Raw genomic sequence first — 20,635 nt, forward strand, 5'->3', positions numbered from 1 at the left:
ATCCTATAATATCATGATATCACAATTTTTCAATTCACAACAATAGATTTCCTTGTGATGTGTCTAAAATGTAAGCCTGGGCAACAAGGAATATAATTTATTATTTGTAATTCAATTATTCACTTCTAAGGGGTGATTTTTCTTACTCACATTTCCCTAAGGATTAAAAGAATTTAAAAATTTTTAGTTTTCTCAAAGTAGCATTCCTTATTTTGTTATTTTTGTATGATCTGTGATCTCTTAATACCTTCATTTCATCGAAGTATTTTTATTAAAAAATCAGTATAACATGACAATAATCATTGCATTTGACTGAAATGTTTGTCTGAGTATCGAAAAATGCCAGAGATTTATTTCTAGTTCAAGAATACTTCAAAAGTCATGGAACATTTATAGTTTACTCTGTGCAGTTATTGTTATTTTGTTGTCCCATGAAACACCAAAAATGAGAAAGGAATTTGTAATGACTCCTCGAGAACTTTCTCTTGTCAACATCTTCATAAAATACACAGCTGTTGAATCCAAGACCTATTTCAAGCTACACTCTTAGAATCCGCATGGAGGTATTGAGTAAAATCACGAAAGTCAAGGTATTTGGTATCATTATATGATTTTGCCCACTGTCCTCACATGGTCCAGGCCTGGGCAACTGTCAACCTACTTCTTATATAACTATGGCATGTGAACGCTGATCACATCAATGCATGATGATGGAGACAGAGACCGACTTCAAAACACTGGACACCAACTTCTCACTGAAAGGCCGATTGCCCCAGGAAGCTTCATTTGGTAGTATTTTTTCTGAGAATAATAAAACATGGTATATACAAAGTAAGTTTTTTATGCTCCTTAGGTTACTGGATAACACAGAAGAAATGGGCTCAGCATGAGGTCAGCAGTGCATCCCAGCAGGATGATAAGACAGACAATGGTGCTCCCCACTGTGTAGTGATTCCTGGTTCAAGCATCAGTCATGATATGAATACACCAATGAAGCACCCATCAAATCTTATTTTGGATGGAAACTCCATTCACAATGGAATGCAATGAATTAATTGAGTAATGAATGGTCATTTGCATTTATAGGATATTTGTATCTTGTAATATTAGCACTTATATTTTGTTTGAAATATAACTACAAAGTCCAGGAACTGGTTTGTGTAGTGTAAGAAATTCTAATAAAAAAAATACTCAGAATTACTTGTGGTCCAGTGATTGAGGGTAGCTCTTTCTAAGGGACCCAATGGACAAAGTCTGAAAACTTGGTAGTTCTGAGTATTATACAACATCATCAGTAGTATTTAGGATCTACAGAAAAAAAAAAATGTGCCAGGACTTGCACAGTAAAGGAAGAAGCCGAAACTGCCTCATGGAGTAGGCTGTATCCACATATCACAAACAGTTCTAACCTGCCTAGTATCATCTCACCAATTTGTGAATTTCCTTCTTGTCTGTACCATCTTTCAAGTTAATACACTGCATTATGTTGTCTGCCATGTTATCACAATGTGAGCAATGTATGTATGTGAAGTTACAAGTGTTACATGGGGTGATGTGATGTGAAGGTGGACAAGACATCTTCTGTGTTGTAACCTCGTATAATCTGGAGACAGTCAGAAGTTTCGGAGGAACATTTCGCCTCCATCTCCAGTTAGAAGTGTAAGCCAAGCAAGAAACTAGCAAAAGTAAGCGGCAAGCTGATAATTTTATTATATATTCTTCTTCTCTTTGGCTATATGGTACTTTAAGTCTAACCTTTGCCTCTCTCACCATTCCTACTCATTCTCGCTTATCTTCAGCCTTCTTTCTCCACTGCTGTACTCCATATTTCCTAAATCATTCATAACATCCCCAGGCATTTTAATCTCGGCCTTCAAATGTTCTTCTCCCCGTCAGGTCTGCCATCAGGGAGTTTTTGTGGTACCCTGTTGCTTTCCATTCTCAGAACATGTCCTAGTCATTATATTCTTCTAGATTTGATCTCAGCCATAGTGTCTGCTCTGTTATATAGACTTTCTAGTTCCCTATTATATCTTTTTCATCATGTGCCATTTATATACACAGAGCCACACATCACTCCTAAAAATTTCCTTTCCCAGGACATGAGAGTTGCTTTTGATATCCCTGTAAGTATACATCTTTTCTTATATTGAAAAATTTAATACAATAATTACAATGCATTAGATAATTCAATTATATAAAGTAACAAATTAATAGCATAATTACCTGAATGATGCATTTACCACCTGCCACTGTAATTGTAGGTCCCTTGTTTAGCTTTCTTTTCCACCCTGAGGATGGGAACAATATGTTTTCTCTGAATTATCAGTCACCGAACTACACGGCATTACAAGCCAGAAGACAATTCTCTTAAATTTCAATATAATATATGAAGTTTTTCGAATGCATCATTTATGCCCAATGAAGACGGACTTGGCATCGAATTAGATGGTATATATTTTAAAAGTTATAAATATATGTGAAAATGTGATGAATAATTGAAAGTGATATTTTTAAGGGTTGGTAGGCCTGCATGAAGACCTATTACGAGCGAGTTTGCAAGACTGAGAGACCCGTCCTCTTTCTTACATTGCTCGTTTCATTAGAGATTTAATATTTAAGTTAAATGTTATACATCATTTAATAGCAAATAAATCAACTGAGCTACAAGGAACAAATTAATACTCCGATCTAAATTACAAATATGTAACTTATTTCAAATTCCTCTCCAGTCGTTTATATTTTATTTAGATGTCATTAAATACTGTGACGTGTATACCCATTGCTAAGCATCAAGTCGGTAAACACATCCCCGCGCGAGTCAACGAGCGCAAGAATAGGACGTCCATTGCTAGGCCACGAATCAGTAAACATGACTCCTGAAAAATAGATGCTGTATTTTCCGTGGTGTCCGTGCAGAGGGGCTATAGGAGGACACAGACGACGCGTCAGAGTGGAGTACAGTAGTCGAGAGTGAAGAGTTGAGTTTCGGGACGCGAACCTGCCGGGATATGAATTTCAGAGCAATGGGATTGAATTGAGTCGCGTCTTCGGAAGTGGCAGTTGCAGAATAATGGCAAGAAGGGAATTAGGTTGTGAAAGGAATACACCATGTGTAATTTGAAGTGACAATGAGACTGTGATAAATCCGTTGCCAGGATACGACTATTGAAGACTGAGTCCTAGTGCGTGTGTAACGGTGAACTGAAAGTGTGTAGAATAGCGACCGCGTTGTATTGCCTGTAGTTCCGAGATGTGAATGTATAAGGCGAGACAAATCCAATCCAAAATAACCGTCTTTTAAGTCATNCTAACGGTGAACTAAAAGTGTGTAGAATAGCGACCGCGTTGTATTGCCTGTAGTCCCGAGATGTAAACGTATAAGGCGAGTTTATTATTTATTGTTATTAAATAACTCCACAAATCCTGTACAGGGGTTTAGCACCCATAGGATATAGAGCTAGTCAAACTTATACAATCTCATACAAAACATAAGGCGAGACAAATCCAATCCAAAATAACCGTCTTTTAAGTCATTAAGACGGGTACACGTGACAATATGTTAGATTCTAACCCCTTTGTAAGAAAATGCATTAGTAGCTACTGTCAAAATTGCATTGTTCATTTCAAAACAGAGAATGCTATTAGAAAGGAATTAGAGGTGGTTATAACACATAATTTGCACTACAGCTTTAAGTACGAGTAACACGTATCAAACAATAATATTTTTTTCTCATTTTGAAGTTATCTAATCCGAAAACTAGTTTCAAAGTTATTCATGGAATTACGTTAAAGGAAGTTATATATACACGGTGTCGTGACAACTGAAGTAGCTGACAGCGCATAAATAACAGACCTCTTTCTGAAACGCTATCCTCATAGCTAGTTAACTTCGTTTTCCGCGAGGTACGGAGAGGTATGCTAGTGCTTAGCTCCAGAGCACAAACCCCAGGAAAATGGAACTTCTAAAACAGTGAGTATTTCAGTATTACAGTCGTTTTAGGGCGTGACGCTGTGTAATGTGGTAGAGAGATTAGGGAGGTGACGAGTGTTATTTGGTAGACAGGTTACTATTATTCACACTAAATGGCGTCACATTACATAGGACCACAAACTTAACATTCATCATTATGAGAACCTCAAGTCCCATACAGCAAGTAAAATGTTATCTTATTTATTCTCTGGAACGAAACAGGAGCGGCGTTGATTAATTCTTTTCAAATCGACCCCATCATTGTAATACTTCTTATTCTTACGGTGAGTTGAGCTTGATTCCATTGGTATTTGGGTCGTAAAGGTTCCGTTTTATCAGTCCCGCATGACAGATGACAGAAATGGAGCATCTGGCGTAATTAGAACTGGCAAAGGAAACCGAAGTACTTGAAGAAAACCAGGCCGAAAACAACATTGTGCGCCACAAATCCTGCATCAACTGATCTAGAATTGAACCCAGGCCGACATAGTGAGAAGCCGGATCGTAATTATAAGTGGTTATCAATGTAATAAAAACAGTTTAAACCAATTTTTAAAACATACATAGTTCAAAACAATTTAACATTAATTTTATTAACGCCCTTCCTGCCGCACGAAATGTATTGGTTGTACCGCCATGTTAAGAAGTTTATGGAAACTGTCGTATTTATTCCGCTGTGAGAAGGGCTCAAGATATGGGTAAATGAAAATAGACGCCGTCTGCTTGGTTCCAGAGTGCATTTTAAGGTGGCCATTTCTAGTGCCTTAAGACGTCACACCTTCCGTTCGCAACAACGATTCACGCAGGAACAAGCTGATGACATCACATTGTGATAATATCCATATAACGTGTGTCAGTTATTCCAGCGGGCATTATGCTGATCTGGGGCGTAGTTAGCTACTAGTCTAAAGCCAGGTCAATTTTTATGAAAGTAGGAATTGTCACATGATGGTGAGAACGGTATTGACACAAGGAAGACTTTATGTCCTGGTATTTCACACTGTGTAACATCAGAAGACTTCCCCATTTATTGTTATTTATTGATAAGGGGTAAACACAGATTGAGGGTGTTTGAGAACAGGGTGCTGATTAGAATATTTGGACCGAAGAGAGATGAAGTGACAGGAGGTTGGAGAAAACTGCATAATGAGGAGCTTCAAATACTTGTTAAGCTGGCTTCCCACCACGGCGGCCCGGGTTCGATCCCGGGTCTGGTCAAGTGGGATATGTGGTGGACAAAATGATCTGATCCACCTTACCTTCTAAAGTACAAGTTATATAGCTCCTCATTGTGTAAGTTTTTACAACCCCTTACGATTGCATCCCTCTTTCTCCATGTATTCTCCTCAGTACGGGGGGATCTCCACGTATCAGTGTCGAAAACGTTAGTATGTGTGGTGTGTAAGTAGTTTATTTTGAACGTATAATCCGATCTACGATTTACACGTATATACAAGTATTACACAACTCAAAGCTTTTCAAAATAAAACAAAAAATCATTGCCTGAAGTGCAACCAGTCATTTTCCTCTAAGTATGCGCAAATTTTCTGTGAGTGCTGTGTTTCTCGATGTAGCAGACTGTCAATAGAGCGAGGTGCATAACTTCATACGTTCTGCTTCAATGCACACCTTAGGCCCAAGAGAGGAACTTAGGCTCACGTGTAGTGGCCGGTTATAAGACTCTCGAGGTATGTGTAGGACCCAAAGTGCCGTTAAAATTGTTCGATCTGAATGAAAACTGAAGTGACTGGACAGTTCATCTTCTTTCCATGTTACGTTTCATGAAAATCCGACCATCTGTTCCCGAGTTATTTTACGTGCACAGACAGACGGACAGACGGACTGGGCGAAATTAACAGGCATTCCGCTGAATTTGCAAACACTTAGTTCCAGTCGGCATAATGACGGGCTTCGGGTTGGATTGACGGTGTTCGATTACTGGCAAGGGCAATTGGTTTTTCTCTACTCCACAGCGTTCAGGCCGGCTCTGAGTCCTATCCGACCTCCTATCCAATGGGTATCAGTGACTCTTTCCCCAAGGATAAAGTGGCCAGGCGTGAAGTTGACCACGCAACTCTTTCTAGTGTTGAGGTCAAGAATGGCGGGACTATACCTCCGATCTCCGATATGTCTTCATGGCATTGTGTTTAATTAATTAAGCACAGAGACAACTTTAACTTTAACACTACCTTGAAATGCAAATGGCTAAATCAGCTATGGATAATCGGAAAAATATTGCATTAAAATGTATCCACAAACAAAAATAGCGGGAGGGTGCAGACTGAATTCATATTGCTCAAAAAAGAGACGGGACACTGGAGTGACGCTGCCTAAGTCATGAAAGCAAGGCAGCGTGAATTTAAGAGACTGAAATATATGGTAGAACTTAAACAGAAAAACTGTAAAAAAAAATGCATCCAATCTTTTATATTCGTAATTATAACAGCTTGAGTACGCTCAAAACATACTAAGGGCGTTCCGTATATAATACCTCTTATTTTTTTTAAGGAAAACTACAACAGATACAGAAATCATAATAACGCAGTTAAATAGAGCAAGATTTCAGCTACTTAAAGCTATTTTTCCACATAATCACCACCATTCGTTATGCACTTTTGCCAGCGATGAACAAGAGCCTGTATGCCGTGCCCATAAAGTCTGCGCCAGCAGAGACTAGCCACTTTCTTACAGCTGCAATGACAGCAGCGTTGTCTGGGAAAAGTTGCCCATGTAGTCCATCTTTCTTAGGCCCAAAGAGATGGAAGTCTGAAGGTGCTAAACCGGGGCTATAAGGTGGTTGTGGTAGGACAGTCCAGCCAAACTTTGCAATGTGCGCGGTGGTCGCCAAACTGGTATGGGGTCTAGCGTTATCGTGTTGCAAGCGAAAGGTTGTCTGCTCCTCTGGCCTGACTCGGGAAATATGGGCTTTCAGCTTAGTCAGCGTCGTCTTGTAGCGTTCCGAATTGACAGTCCCTGATCGTTATCTGCTGATCTGTTCGGATGAGGCGCTGTTCATTGTGAGGAGTGGCAGCTGAGCAGGGACGCCCATGGCGTGGCTTGGCGTGCACTTCACTTTCGCCACTGTTGAAACGCACTACCCACCGAATCACTGTGCTGACATCCACTGTATTGTCTCCGTACACCTTTAGCAAGTGTCGATGGATGTCAATGGGTACAATTTGTTTGGCAGTGAGAAATTCAATAACACATTTCTCTTTCATACGCACTTCTATGTCAGACGCCATTTTGGTAGACTGCTCTGCTGTCGCTATCTGTCGCACGACAACCAAATTAACAGTACATTGGCGGGAAGGTTCAACCTTTACTACAACACCACCAACATCCAGCTCAGACATTACGTATTAACACACACACACACACACACAAAAAGGAGGCATTATATACGGAATGCACCACGTAATTTACTTCATAACTGTCAAAGTATAGGGGACATGCGGTAGCGATGTTGGTTGAGGCACTATGCTAGAAGCTGAAGATCGCGGGTTCGATTCCCGATGAATTAATTTGATTTTTCATTTCACCTAATTCTTCCAGCCGCACTAATGCCCTGGGATCGACCCAGCCTCGAACAGAAATGAATACCAGAATTCTCTATGTGGTTAAAGGGCGGCTGGCACTTAACGCAGACTTCACTGCCATCTGTGAGCCGATTGTCTAGAAAATGTGGGAGTCTCGATGTCTTACATCCCTATCGGCCTTTAAAGCCTGTTAGGGTGGTAGCTTTAACTTTACTTTTACTGTCAGAGTAGATGCTGTGTTCAAAACATCTTTGAGGGCATTAGTATTAGGCAATCGCATAGATCATTATGACATCCTTAAAAATTTACTAGATTTTTTTTTCAACTATTGTTGGGAACCAAAATTTCCATGCCAGAGATCTTATTGAATGCACAGAGCTTTCCTTTTACCAGGAGTAATGTACCCTCAAAGATGGTTTATGAATATAATTTGGATTACATTAAAAGGATATATAGGACTGATTTATGGTATATTTTTGAAGACAAAATAGAATGGTGAATATGGCAAAGAATAAGCAATGTTTTATAAAGAGAGGGAAATTTCCTGAGTAGGTGAGAGAATGTTAGTTTCTTTAGAAGGACTGTAATTTTTAGAGTTTGTTAGATTACAATACATTTAAATTATGTCTAATTACTCTGTACCATTATGTGCATTCTAAATATATATATTATATACAGCAGACAAATAGGAGAGATTTTCTTGTTTTTGAACTAGTTAAATATTAGGCTTATAAAGCTATTTCCATAAATTTTTATCAAAGAACCGGTCTTTCTGCCTTTGTCTGGGTTGACCTACATACTCTTGCATGGGGGACTGCAATACATTGATAACTTTAGTAACATGCTTCTCTGTTTGTTTTTCTGCTGTTCTGATTATTATATTGTTGTTTGAACTGTTGTTATTACTGAGTTTTGAGACCTTATTACCGTTCAGTAAAAAACAAAAGTTTGAATACCTAATAATTCCAAGTATGACACTCCATTGTCAGATCTCTTTAGAATCTACTTGAAAAGTAATTAGTTATGTATTGTGATAAACAAAAAACAGATTGGAGTTAATGACCAATTGTGTTTATTCTGAACTATACTTAAAATGTTTATTTAATGACCAGAAAAGATAAATCCAGAAATTATTCTGCCATCTTAGAAAGCTGTACACTAGTTGAAATATGTGTTTTGTGTGGGTAGAACTATATTTGCACAGGGCGGCAAATATAGTCAACCTGGCCTTCCAAGCATCTGTTAGAACTGAAAGTTTGTAGGAAATGTTGTGCTGTGTAAGTCAAGACAGCGGACTTCAAGCTACATAATTATTCTCTTAATTGTTATACAATACAGGAGTGTATACCTACCAGCCTTCAAAGCAGTGAAGAATGAAATATGCAAGAACCACACTTTAATGACAATTGAACACATATTCCAGGGATCACCATGGGCATTAAAAAGTAAGAATTGACTACTATAACCTTAAACAAGTAATATGGAGGACCATGAACTTTAGAAATTTGTCAGTAAAACAGTCTGTAAGCATGAGTCAATGAGTTAAAGACACATGGATTAAAACTGCAATTAAATATACCAGAATGTCACTTGTAAAAGCTTTTTACCTACTTCAAGAAACTACAAACAGAAAGAGAACTTAAAGTGTAAGGATAAGCTATGCAGATCACCAGTTTTCCTGTTTTTCACAGACACTGTCATGTGTAACATCAGAAATTAATGGCATAGTGCTGGCACCAGGAATAAATGTGTGATTCCCTCTTTGACTGAAGTATGTTAACATAAAAATTTGTAAAGATATTGCTTCCATGCTATAAGAAACGAATTTATTCTCAAGCTATGTCAGTGGTTAAAATGACTGACATTTCAGGAACCATCATGATTCTATGATATCAGATCCTGATTATGGTGGAAGAGACAGTTCTTGAAATGTGACTTCTTTAACCAACTGACATACAAGTTTTTTGTTGTAATAAGTTGGCAGTGAAGTATTTAGCATGCATAAAATACTGTGCTACAGTGAATAATGTTCAGCTATGTTACACAGTGTTTGATTCATCTACGAAGATTCCGGAGGGAGTACTCTTGGGTACCACTGCCCATCTGGGAAACTTTGATGAATGTTTGGAGGTGAATGTGAATGAGGACTGGGGTTCATTCAAGGGCCAGCACTGCATGGCGAGTGTGACCATGAATATGTCTGGTTTTGTGAGGGAGGTATGGTATAGTTTTCTGGCACTACATCCTGTGATCTGGATACAGACATTTTGTTTGTAGTTAACACACAGATCATCCGCCAAGTAAATTTTGCTTCAAGTTATTGTTGAATGGTGAACTAAAATCATTTTATGTAATTAAATTTGAATAATTTTTTACAGTAAAGATTTATAGTTTCCTAAATACTTGTATATGTTTCACTGATGCTCAGTAAACCCTTGTCATACACTGATTTGCTTACAGATGCAGAAACAAATGTCAAAAATTATTTATCATTGTGAACAATTTTAATCCATGCATTAATGGATGCATTTATCCATCATGCCATCCTGGCTTTCATCCATCCAACCAGACATCCATACAGCCTTCCGGCCAACAACCCACTCACCCAACCACCCATCCACCTATGCGCCTACTAATCCATGTAATTATAAATCAATGTTTCTATGTATCTATCTATGTGTTATTTGTCTTTCTGTCTATGTATCAATTTACCAATCAGTGATTCATGTGACATGTATGAAATTGTGATTTCACAGACTTTCTTGTATGGTATTTGTTTATAAGTTGTATTACTTATTAGGATTTATTATGATTAAGAGAAAGCTTACTGTAATAGCTTTCAACACATTCCCACTGAAAACAGAGTTTACCATGTCATTTAATTGCCTGAGAAATTTTATGTGAATTATCGAGAATGATATTAACATTATTCATTGTGAAAGTTTGCATGTGGTCTTGAATATGATGTGTGTGATCAAAAAGAAATGGGACAAAATTTCTGAAAATGAGAATGCCGCTTTAAAATGAGGGTAGATCAATTCCTTTCAAAATAGGCATATTTGGCACATATACATTTGTTCCAACATTCTTGCAGATGTTAGAAGCCTTTCTTAAAATCAGTGTTTAGAATCACCTACAACTTCTCTTTTGCATTGTGTAGTGTGTTTTTGAGGTTATATTATATTGCTAATAGTTCATTCCCATGCTTATAATATTCTGTAAGAAATCCATCCATGATCTGTGAATGTTATAATTTTCAACCATGCAAACTAACCAGCAAAAATTGTGACTCTTCCTAGGTGAAATCATGGCCATTTAAGTGGGCAGTATGCATACCATCTTCGTGTTCTGCTGCTGATCTCAAGGCTTTCCTTACCACAGCATTTCATTTTAATATAAATGTGGATCCATTAGACTGTCACATTCAAGGAAGCAGACCATTTCTACCACTTGATTGGGTTGCAATGTAAGTTTAAGGTGTCAGAGAATAAATTATAAATGTTTCTTGGTCCATTAATGGCTTTTAGCTCAACTGAAATTCACTGGTTGTCCAAAAACTATAGAATCTAATCCCTAAAATAATTTAATATAAATTTTAGTAATGTATTTCTTCCACATCTGATATCATGAATGTACCATTATGACACAAATCCTTCAGAATTAAGTACTGGCATTCATTAACTGTGTAATAGTCATTCCATGACACAAACACCAAAACTACCTTTATAAGGTCACTGTGAACAAATGAAAGAAAGGGGTTGGCATTATAATAGGAGAGACATTGAGTGATACAGTGATAAATGAATGAATTGGAAATGCTGTGAAAACGAATACTTGTGGCATAGATACTGCAAGCACTGTCCCAGGATTTGAGTGGAGTGACATTAAGAAGCACATAAATCTGCAGTGAGGTGACTCAGTATCTGGGCAAAGAACTGGTCCCAGAAATTTATCAATACAAAGCAGAGAAATTTACCATTTGGCCACTAGGTTTGGTGCTTTTAATTAGTAGGCTAACATAATAAGATTCAAAGTTCTCACAACAATGGTTATGAAGAGTTATAAGATAAAGGGAAGAGCTGTCCCTGTGTTTAACGAATTAAGCACAATGCCATTAAGACATATGAAGGAGTGAATGTATAAACACACATTTTCTTGACCTTCACACCAATTGGAGGTGAGTGGTCAGCTTTACACAATGGCCACTTTACAGTCAGGAAAAGCCCTCGGCACCCATTGGATAGGAGGTTGTGTGGGCCCCAGTGCCAGTCTGGATGGAATGGAGAATTCAACATTTCTCACCCTCATTGGGATTCAAAGTCCTGCCCCTTGGTTGTCCAGCCCATAGCCAGTGGATATACCGACTGTGCTATCCCAGCTTTTTACTGAGTTATATCTTCTGGAATATAACACCATGAAGTCTGTTTAAAGTCAACCACGTTTTGGAGGAACAAGTTGTTTCCATCTTCAGCTCTGCTTGCTACTTCCCTCATGCTGATATTTCTTGCTTGCCTTATTATTCGGCCTTGAAATTGAGGCAGAAATTTCAACCAAAATATGGTGACTTGCAATGGGATACATGGCATTATATCCTGGACATATAATAATTCAGGTCAACATAAGTTATAAATAAACAACTACAAAACTTCCCTGCACATCTTGAGCATATTTTCAGTAGCACAGACTTTTAGGGACTTAATTTTTTCAGATATAGTTTCAATGCTTGTTCAGCTATCCTGTTTGTATTAAAAATGTAAGGAAATATTACAGTATTTGTTACCCATAACAGTCCCACATTTCAGCTTGTGCTGCTATTATGTTTGTATTCAAAACATAAAGAAATATTACAATATTTATTACACATAACAGTACAAATTTAATATGAGTAATGGTTTACTTGCTACAGTGTTCAAATGAAAGTTATGTTGTTAGTTTACATGCTTTACAAGAAAGGTTGCCCCTAACTCCACCATTATGCTGGCGTGAATGTTGATGAGAGGGAGTTGAAATGTGTGATGATGAGATGGACCTCCAGCGGCATTACATTCATACCAAGTTGTATAAGAAATAATTTAATTGGCTGAGAAATTATTACAGCAGGGGACTTACACATGCTTGAGGACATGCACATATAAACACACACACATGCACATGCACATGGGCTAGACATAGGATGTTCAATTGAGAAATGTCAGAATGTTTTTAACTCCACCATCTGATGAAAACTTCAGTCAGAAGTGTAGGTGTTATGGCTGAAATTGGAATTGATCATCTTTTAGTCATCAATTGGAAGGGCTTAGAACTAGCTGGAGATGCTCCAGTATTAAAAAATATAGCTGTTAGCCAAACCCAGCAATAAAGTAAAATCCTTTTGCACTTTGAGATTTTTGGTAAATTCTTAATTACTTCATTCTAATATTTTCAGAACAGTTCTCAGCTTCTTTGGCCTGCTATGTGTTCTCAGCACTGGGTATGATATTTTTGTCACAAATCCATGTAAGTTTTATTATTTAAAGCAATTTTAAACAATTTTTAACTATATATTGGTGGTATTTGACTGTCAACACAGCAATAAAAATAAACCAATCAAACTGCTCATATTGGTTTTACTTCATACCTTCTATATATTTCGGTTCAAGTATGGGACCACCTTCAGCAGTCTCATCAAATACATCTCTTGTTATTGAACTGTCCTTATATGGATCCATATTAGTGATCCTCATCACAATCATGTTATTCATGCAACTGTCAGGAAGACGCAAGAATTTTTCAAATTTTCTAATTCTTCAAATTTTTGAAATTTAAATTTAAGATTATTCAAAATTCTTTTGTCATTGAATGTAAAATTCTGTGTTGTTTTTGTGTTTTTGTTCCTCACTGAAGGTTGTCCTTTGCCCAAGGTTCTCTGTTATACTATATATTATAAAATATTCAGAATTCACAATTCAATTCATAATAATCTTATTACATTTTAGATTCTCCTCATTTGCCTTCTTGGATATCTTCTTGTGATTTTTTTTCCCCTTAGGGTGTACTCTATATTCTTTCTGTGTGCGCATTTATGTTGTATCTGTTCCTGGTGTCAATATGGACCGAACTATATAGCAACTATCAAATAAAACCCATGTGAGCAGTTCGATTGGTTTATTTTTATTGCTGTGTTGATGGTCAAATACCACTAATCATGATACAACAGGATGCAAACAGTGAAGTTGACTACATATATTTTGATGAGTCTATAAGGAATTAAAAACACACCAATTATATTTTCATGGCTTTTAATGTAAGCCCTTATCATCATTTGTATTAGGGGAATGAAATGTTTCCAGAATATAATTAGTCATAATTATTTTGAAAATAGAAATATGAAATTTGTTAAAACTAGTCTTAAGTCAATACGTAATTTCTTCCAAACAGAGCGAAACTGGGACACATGTCCTGTGGCAGTGTGGCTTAAGGCAACAAACCTGAATGTGTCCATAATTTAGGTTTACTGCATTTATCAAATGCAGAATTATAACATCACTTCTGTAATTCAAGGGAATCATAAAAGCAAGGAAAATATATTCATTTAGATCTGGACTTAGTCATTTGCTCCCATTATGGTAAAAATCAATAATGCTACATTAAATCTGGACAATGCAAATTCCATAAAGTTTGTTACTAAAATAATTGTATTATAAATTAATGCAATGTAGGTTATGATGATGAAATACAAACAACTAAATTCCTTGGTATACAAATTGGCAGTAGCTTAAATTGTTAAATTGGAAAACACAGTGTGAATATATTCATATTAAAACTAATGTAAGTTCAGCATGGTTTTCTGTGAAGATAGTCACATCTCTGACAAAAATAACATACATATCATAAGATCACATGGACACAAATAATATAATAAAAAAATATGACTAACTGAAAGACAACACAAGAAATGTTTCAAACAAAGTAGTATTTTCAAAATTTTTTAGATTATGAAACTTTTCTCTTCATGAGAAATACTAACTCGGCCAGAGGCCAAAACGCAATTCATAACTGGAGAGAGGATACAAGATTATATGGCTCAATTTATGCAAAGTGTCTAATTTTAAAATAAACTGATATCATTGACTTGTGCAACATACAACCTCTGGTGCAATTACAGTTTTCCACTATAAGCTGAAAGTCAGGATAAATCAGGATATACAACTTTGGGATTCATTCTTTTCCTCTATACAAAGACAAGTGGACAATAGCTGTAAGAGCAGCACAGGTATTACATTCACTCACTCATGGAGATGAGCACTTCTTGAGAAGCCGCCAATTGTTGTATTCTCTAGGAACACTAGATGATTGACATAGGTCAGGAACTTGGTAATCCCAAAAGGGCACTTTATTATTTCATATTTTATGGGTGTTTCTAGATTATATTAATTTATTCATTTTTATACCTTGAATTGCCCTGTCACTGAAAGGCATGTTGTGGTTTAAAATGATCAAAATAAATAAGATACAAATGCAGAACACAAACAGAATATCAGACAAAGGACGTCCAAAAACTCAGTAATCAAAAGAATGTATTTCTTGGAAAATATAATTGAAGCATGCAGATAATCCTAACATGCAACTTTTAACAAAATTATGGGGAAATAATTATGAAGCTCGATAGCAGTCTATACAAGTGATTTTTTTATCACTAATTACAATTTACATCAAAAGAGTGTCACTACATCATCCATAATTAATTTTTCAGAACAAAAGTATCAAAATATGTAGTTCACGAGATTTGTTTAACATACAGCGTGCAAGGGAGGTTAACCACACTGATGTAAGATGGATATATGAGAACTACAACATGTATCTAACGTGATAACAGATCATATTATTAAAATGTTCATGCTCTATCCTATATGCAAACAAGGGAATCACAGGGAACGTCTACTGATCTTCTCATGGTACACAAATGGGAAACAGCTCCTGAGCACAAAGAGCTCTAGCAGTATACTGGAGTGTCTGCATGGTATACGGTTCCTCAGCATCATTTGGATTGCATTTGGCCATGTAAACAGCGCAGTAATTTTTTTGCCTCAAATTAACTTGCTCAATTATGCAAGAAAAGTGAGTAATACCTTGTAAGATTTTGAGTAATACCAGTATAATAATTATTATAACACAACAATAATTAAAGTAAATATGAAAGCCCAAGCTAATTTAATGGTTAAGGTATTTGTTCTTCTGTAGTAGCCACAACGTGCTCCAATATGCCTAATAATGGGAGGAATGATGATGATGATATGTTTTTCATTTCAGTTCAATGGATTTGATTCTTTCAATTGTATCTATTGCCCTTGTTTTGTACCGAGACAGGAAAATCTGAAGAATGGGTGCATCTGCATGCTTTCTGTCACATTTAACCGCTGTGTTGCTGAATTTCACATTAAAATTTTAAATGAATTGTAATCATCTAAACAGATAGTGACTCTCAAGTGTTACACATGATGAAGTCCTCTTTTGTCACCATTAATGGAGCAGAGAAAAAAGGACACTAGTAACACACAACTGTAGTGTACACTCTAAACATTTTCTAAAAAAATGTGAAATCAGGAACACACAGGAGGCAGTGTGAGGGAGGATGAGATCATGTGAGATGACAGTGTACATAGAAGGTTAGAAATTCAATGAATATTGTGCATGGAGCTGCATCCATTCCTTAACAAGGGTGATTGATTCATTGCCCTGACTCTGTTACTATAGCTAAGAGACTGGGGACACGTGGCTGCACCTGGTTCGTTGTTTGCTGTTGACTGTTTTCTCTTAATAAGTGGAACTCTGCTATGTTACACCTTCATGAATATGAGAAAAGGGATGAACTTCAATCTACCTGTTTATGTTCTTCATCGATATATGAGGTGAGATACAGTTTAGTAAAAGAATTACTACCACTTCAGTACTTACGTGGAAGGTAATTATTCTCTGAATCGGATAACAAAATAATTGTTTAAGAAATATTATATATGTCCCTGATTTAATGTTTCCAATTTAAAAATTTGTATGATGTCAAGGTGAGGTTAGAGAAATGTAAACAATTTTGTACCAGATGGTTGTTAGTGCAATATAAATTAAGGCTAGTCATTGATAATTAATTCCATTTCAATTATGTGGAATTCACATACAAACCCATACCACTGACCTGAATGATTAATTTAAGAAAGATGTTAAAGGAAATTGAAAAAAAAAAAATTGATGATGAATGTGGCGGTTTATATTGATATCGTGTACATGTAATCATATTGGAACTGATCATATAGCAGCAAAAGGTTGTTCTGTTTTCTCAGCCTTCTTGTAAAATATTAGTGCTCTGATCTTCATATTTTAAATTATTTATTAATATAATAATCACATTAATTCAGTACAAAATATTTCCATCCTAGATTAATCATTCCTCACTGCATTATTGTATCAGCCTAATTGAATTACTCCCTAAACGTTTGTATCTCATTTTATACAATTAATGAGTGAACATTTTATATGCAACAATGATGCCCATGTTGACTGTAAATGAATATTTGTTCAATTTACTTGTAGTGTGAACTGCATAGGCATATCTTTTTCTGTATTTTATTATTTTATGTCAAAATTGTAAAGACAATCTGTGCACAGACAACATTTCCCTGATGTTATATATTAACAGTTCATGTCAAGACACTGTGTAGTTCTGTAGATAGATGCCACTAATCAGGAAGAAACTAATGCCTCCATGTCCACTCTCTTTCTCTGAAGAAAGGGGCAGCACGCTCTCCACAAAATTGGCACGATATACTGAAATACACCCCATCACATTCAAGAGGATTATAATCTTTGTACTCACAGTTGTGAGTAATCTTAATCTTTCATGTCTGCAGTTATTTCTGTAAGTTGCTACTCAGTTTCTGAAGGCAGTCCTCTCCCTAATATTCCCAATATTCATTTTTTCTCCTTTTTTCTGTGTACCTCTCACATGTAACAAGCTTTTAGACATTTTCACTCGTGGAATAATGGTGAATTTTACTGTCAGCTTCAGTTTCTTTCTATAGAGATGTTCGTTTAGAAGCATATCTCACATTTCACTGATAAAAGAAATTAATTTCTTTTTCATTTATTAGGACAACACCTCTGATGGCTGTACTTATTCTTGTATACACAAGTCTGATCCTACACCTTGGATCTGGTCCCATGTGGGATAGCTACTTTCACTCAACTCATGTAGATATCTGTAAAAGAAACTGGTGGACAGCAATTTTTCACATCCAAAACTATGTTCATCCTACGGAAATGGTAAGTATTGGCTTGGGAGTGAGATAAGTGATGCAAGAAAAGAAAACATGAGGGCATGCCAAAATGTACTAAGTCTCCTTTCTAAGAAAGAAACCATATTGTGGTATGAGCTGAACTGGACTAATTCTAATTTGTGCAAAATTTCATAATTTCATAGTTCAGCCACTAGAGGTACCTGAAGTACAGGCATGAAAATTGCATGGCATACGTAGAAGATGTGACTTTGGAATTTTGTGGTATGCCACAAACACATACAGGACAACATCAAAGAACCATCTTCTTGAGAACGAGAAGGAGGCACATGTCCGGCCCCCGTCAAGAGAAATAATAAGAAAGACAACATGAACCTACTTGGCTTATAAATTCCAATAAAATCTTAACAAACCAATTACAAATATTTTAATGTATTGGAACAGCTGCTGTAGTTGTAGAAACTTTAGATTTTATACTCAATTGTATATTATTAATATTATATGTATATATTTTAATGTTCAGGACATAGTATATTGTAATAGTAACTTCCAACTTTATTGATGTAAAGGTGTCCCTCTGATGATGGTCTCTGAAGACCGAAACATATAAGGGCATAAATAATTGAAATAAAAAAAAATCTTCAGCAGTCACACTAGATGGAACTATTTAACTTTTCATGATATTGTTAGTGTGATGGACCAGAATGAAACAAATCAAATAACATGTTTCTATTCATTCATCAAAAGTAATTATCCATACAAATGTTAAGAAAACAAAGGCAGAAAAGTACAAAATGAAAAGTAATAATAAAACGGATATGACATATTGAATAGCAAAGAATAAGTCCCTTAAAAATTGCTTGGTGCACAGAAATTACCTCACCAGCTGGCCGCACTTTGTACATTTGTCACAATCAAATTTCAGTGATGGACAAGCATAATCTGTCATAATATCAAATCATACCTAGAATCGATGCTGAGCTTCACTGTCAACTCTTGCTAGTGGGATGCATGGAAGTGAATGGAAGATGATGCACTAAAGCAAAAATTTCTTATTACTGGACATGTTTTCCAAGCTGTCATGCTTTTAACATTAGCTGCTCATATGTAATTGCTGGATCTTTCAAAGCAAATAAATTAACAAACTTAAAAAATACAAGATTATGTTGCGAAGAAAAAATCACTGACATTTAACTGTCTGGATAGTAACCAACAAATATGCAGCATGATAGAACTAACCCGTTAGCAAAGTGTAATGGTGCTTTCATCAAGGTAACTTTGTAAAACATGGGTGCTACATGGCTGTATAAATAAAGGTCCATAAGATTATAGTTATGTGTAAAGCTTAATTAACTTATAATATTGTAAATAGAATAAACTTATTCATAGGCATTATACAGTAAATGGATAGGGGATATGGAACTAAAACTACACATTCTTAATCTCAAAACTAAACGGATGTACCTTTTCAGCTCAGCAATGCAGCTGCTTTAAATGGGTAGAATAGTCAAATTGGCACGTGTGCGCACACGCACAGATACACGCACACATATACAATACTGAATGTGGGTAAGTGTGGATCCCAGAGAAATTCTGGTCATAGGAAAGAGAAGAAAATTCTGTCACCCCACACCCCCAAACTCAAGGATTATTATCCCACCTATTCAGTCAACAACAACATACCATTTTCCTGGCTTAGTTAATATAAAGCCATACTGTGGTGTATTAAATGTATGTGTGTGTATACATAACCGCATAAAATTTGTCTAGATACAGTGTGATTATGTAAGCGTTAAAACTATGAATGAAACTGTGAATTATCATCAGATGAAATTGGTACTGTATTGAGAATGTGTATGGTGGAGGTTTCACTGTGTAGTACTTATATTATGTTGCATATTCATAAATTCAGGATTTGCCAGTTTAATGAAATCCCAGTCTTATTAACAAAAAATGGTATAACAGCATCTTTTACATGACTTAACATTTTCATCCACAGTGCCTAGTTGAATCATGGTACCTGTCTGTTGACATGCAGCTATATTTGTGTTCTGCTCTCCTCCTTCTGCCTCTCCACAAGAAGCCAAAATTTGGACTAATTTTGCTTGAAGTGGTAACAGCAGGCTCTATCCTCTCCTGCTTCTTGGAGTTATGTTTGAACAATGAAGTAATATCACTGTAAGTATATCTCCCTTTCTATGTGTCTATCTGGGGCCAATGTATGGATGTTACTGTTCATTCTGGCTTGTAGCATATTGCCTCAAGCATTGACAAAGATAAAATGAATTATTATTTGAGGCCATTTACACATACCTGCACTAAGCATATGCATCCAATTGGACATTTTTGTGGGTATTTGTTTGACAGTATGTTTCACGCAATGAATGAAATGGACAGTAAAAGAAACCAAAAATGTTTTCTCATTAGCTAACAATTTGTTGATATAAAGTCCAGTAATAAGGATTTTATCCCTAGTTCGAATGATGTTCCATCCTATTCTTATGCGCACACTCGAGCTGCCCCCTGGTTTATTGGAATGAACTTGGGTTACTACCTCTCCCACACCAGCCAACTGAGGAAAAACATTGCTGCTGGAAGAAGAAGGGGTCTTTCAAAGGTAATAACATGTGTCTAAAATAGGGACAGAATACCTAAGAAGTTCAGGAGATTCAGAACTGAAAGGACTGTATTTGAAAGTTATTCAATGCTTCTGTTTATATTCAACTTTAGACAGTTAATTAGACAGTTACTCAGTGTTCTTGATGTTGAAGATATTCCATATTGGCATGTGACCACTTCCAGCCCAGCAAAACTTATAAAACTATTCACTCAGCCCTTTAACACAGATTATGGGCACT

At 36.2% G+C, this 20,635-nt stretch overlaps 2 protein-coding genes across 2 annotated transcripts in view; both read left to right on the forward strand.

Annotated features, from left to right (window-relative positions):
- Positions 1–2,592, forward strand: part of LOC111861743 (nose resistant to fluoxetine protein 6) — a 28,760-nt gene extending 26,168 nt beyond the window's left edge. Inside the window, exon 14 of the mRNA XM_023846609.2 lies at positions 854–2,592. Within this exon, the coding sequence (XP_023702377.1) occupies positions 854–1,050 (197 nt within the window). The 3' untranslated portion in view covers positions 1,051–2,592. The remainder of the gene's footprint in view (positions 1–853) is intronic.
- Positions 2,593–3,852: 1,260 nt separating this feature from the next.
- LOC111863865 overlaps positions 3,853–20,635 on the forward strand; it is a 63,519-nt gene continuing 46,736 nt past the window's right edge. The window contains exons 1-10 of the mRNA XM_023850667.2: positions 3,853–3,973; positions 8,851–8,957; positions 9,560–9,729; positions 10,812–10,978; positions 12,938–13,008; positions 15,413–15,609; positions 16,246–16,400; positions 17,634–17,805; positions 19,777–19,955; positions 20,253–20,394. Of these exons, the coding sequence (XP_023706435.1) occupies positions 3,957–3,973; positions 8,851–8,957; positions 9,560–9,729; positions 10,812–10,978; positions 12,938–13,008; positions 15,413–15,609; positions 16,246–16,400; positions 17,634–17,805; positions 19,777–19,955; positions 20,253–20,394 (1,377 nt within the window). The 5' untranslated portion in view covers positions 3,853–3,956. The remainder of the gene's footprint in view (positions 3,974–8,850; positions 8,958–9,559; positions 9,730–10,811; positions 10,979–12,937; positions 13,009–15,412; positions 15,610–16,245; positions 16,401–17,633; positions 17,806–19,776; positions 19,956–20,252; positions 20,395–20,635) is intronic.

The sequence above is a fragment of the Cryptotermes secundus genome, unplaced genomic scaffold, assembly GCF_002891405.2.
Source record: "Cryptotermes secundus unplaced genomic scaffold, Csec_1.0 scaffold1894, whole genome shotgun sequence".
Classification (NCBI taxonomy): Eukaryota; Metazoa; Arthropoda; class Insecta; order Blattodea; family Kalotermitidae; genus Cryptotermes; species Cryptotermes secundus.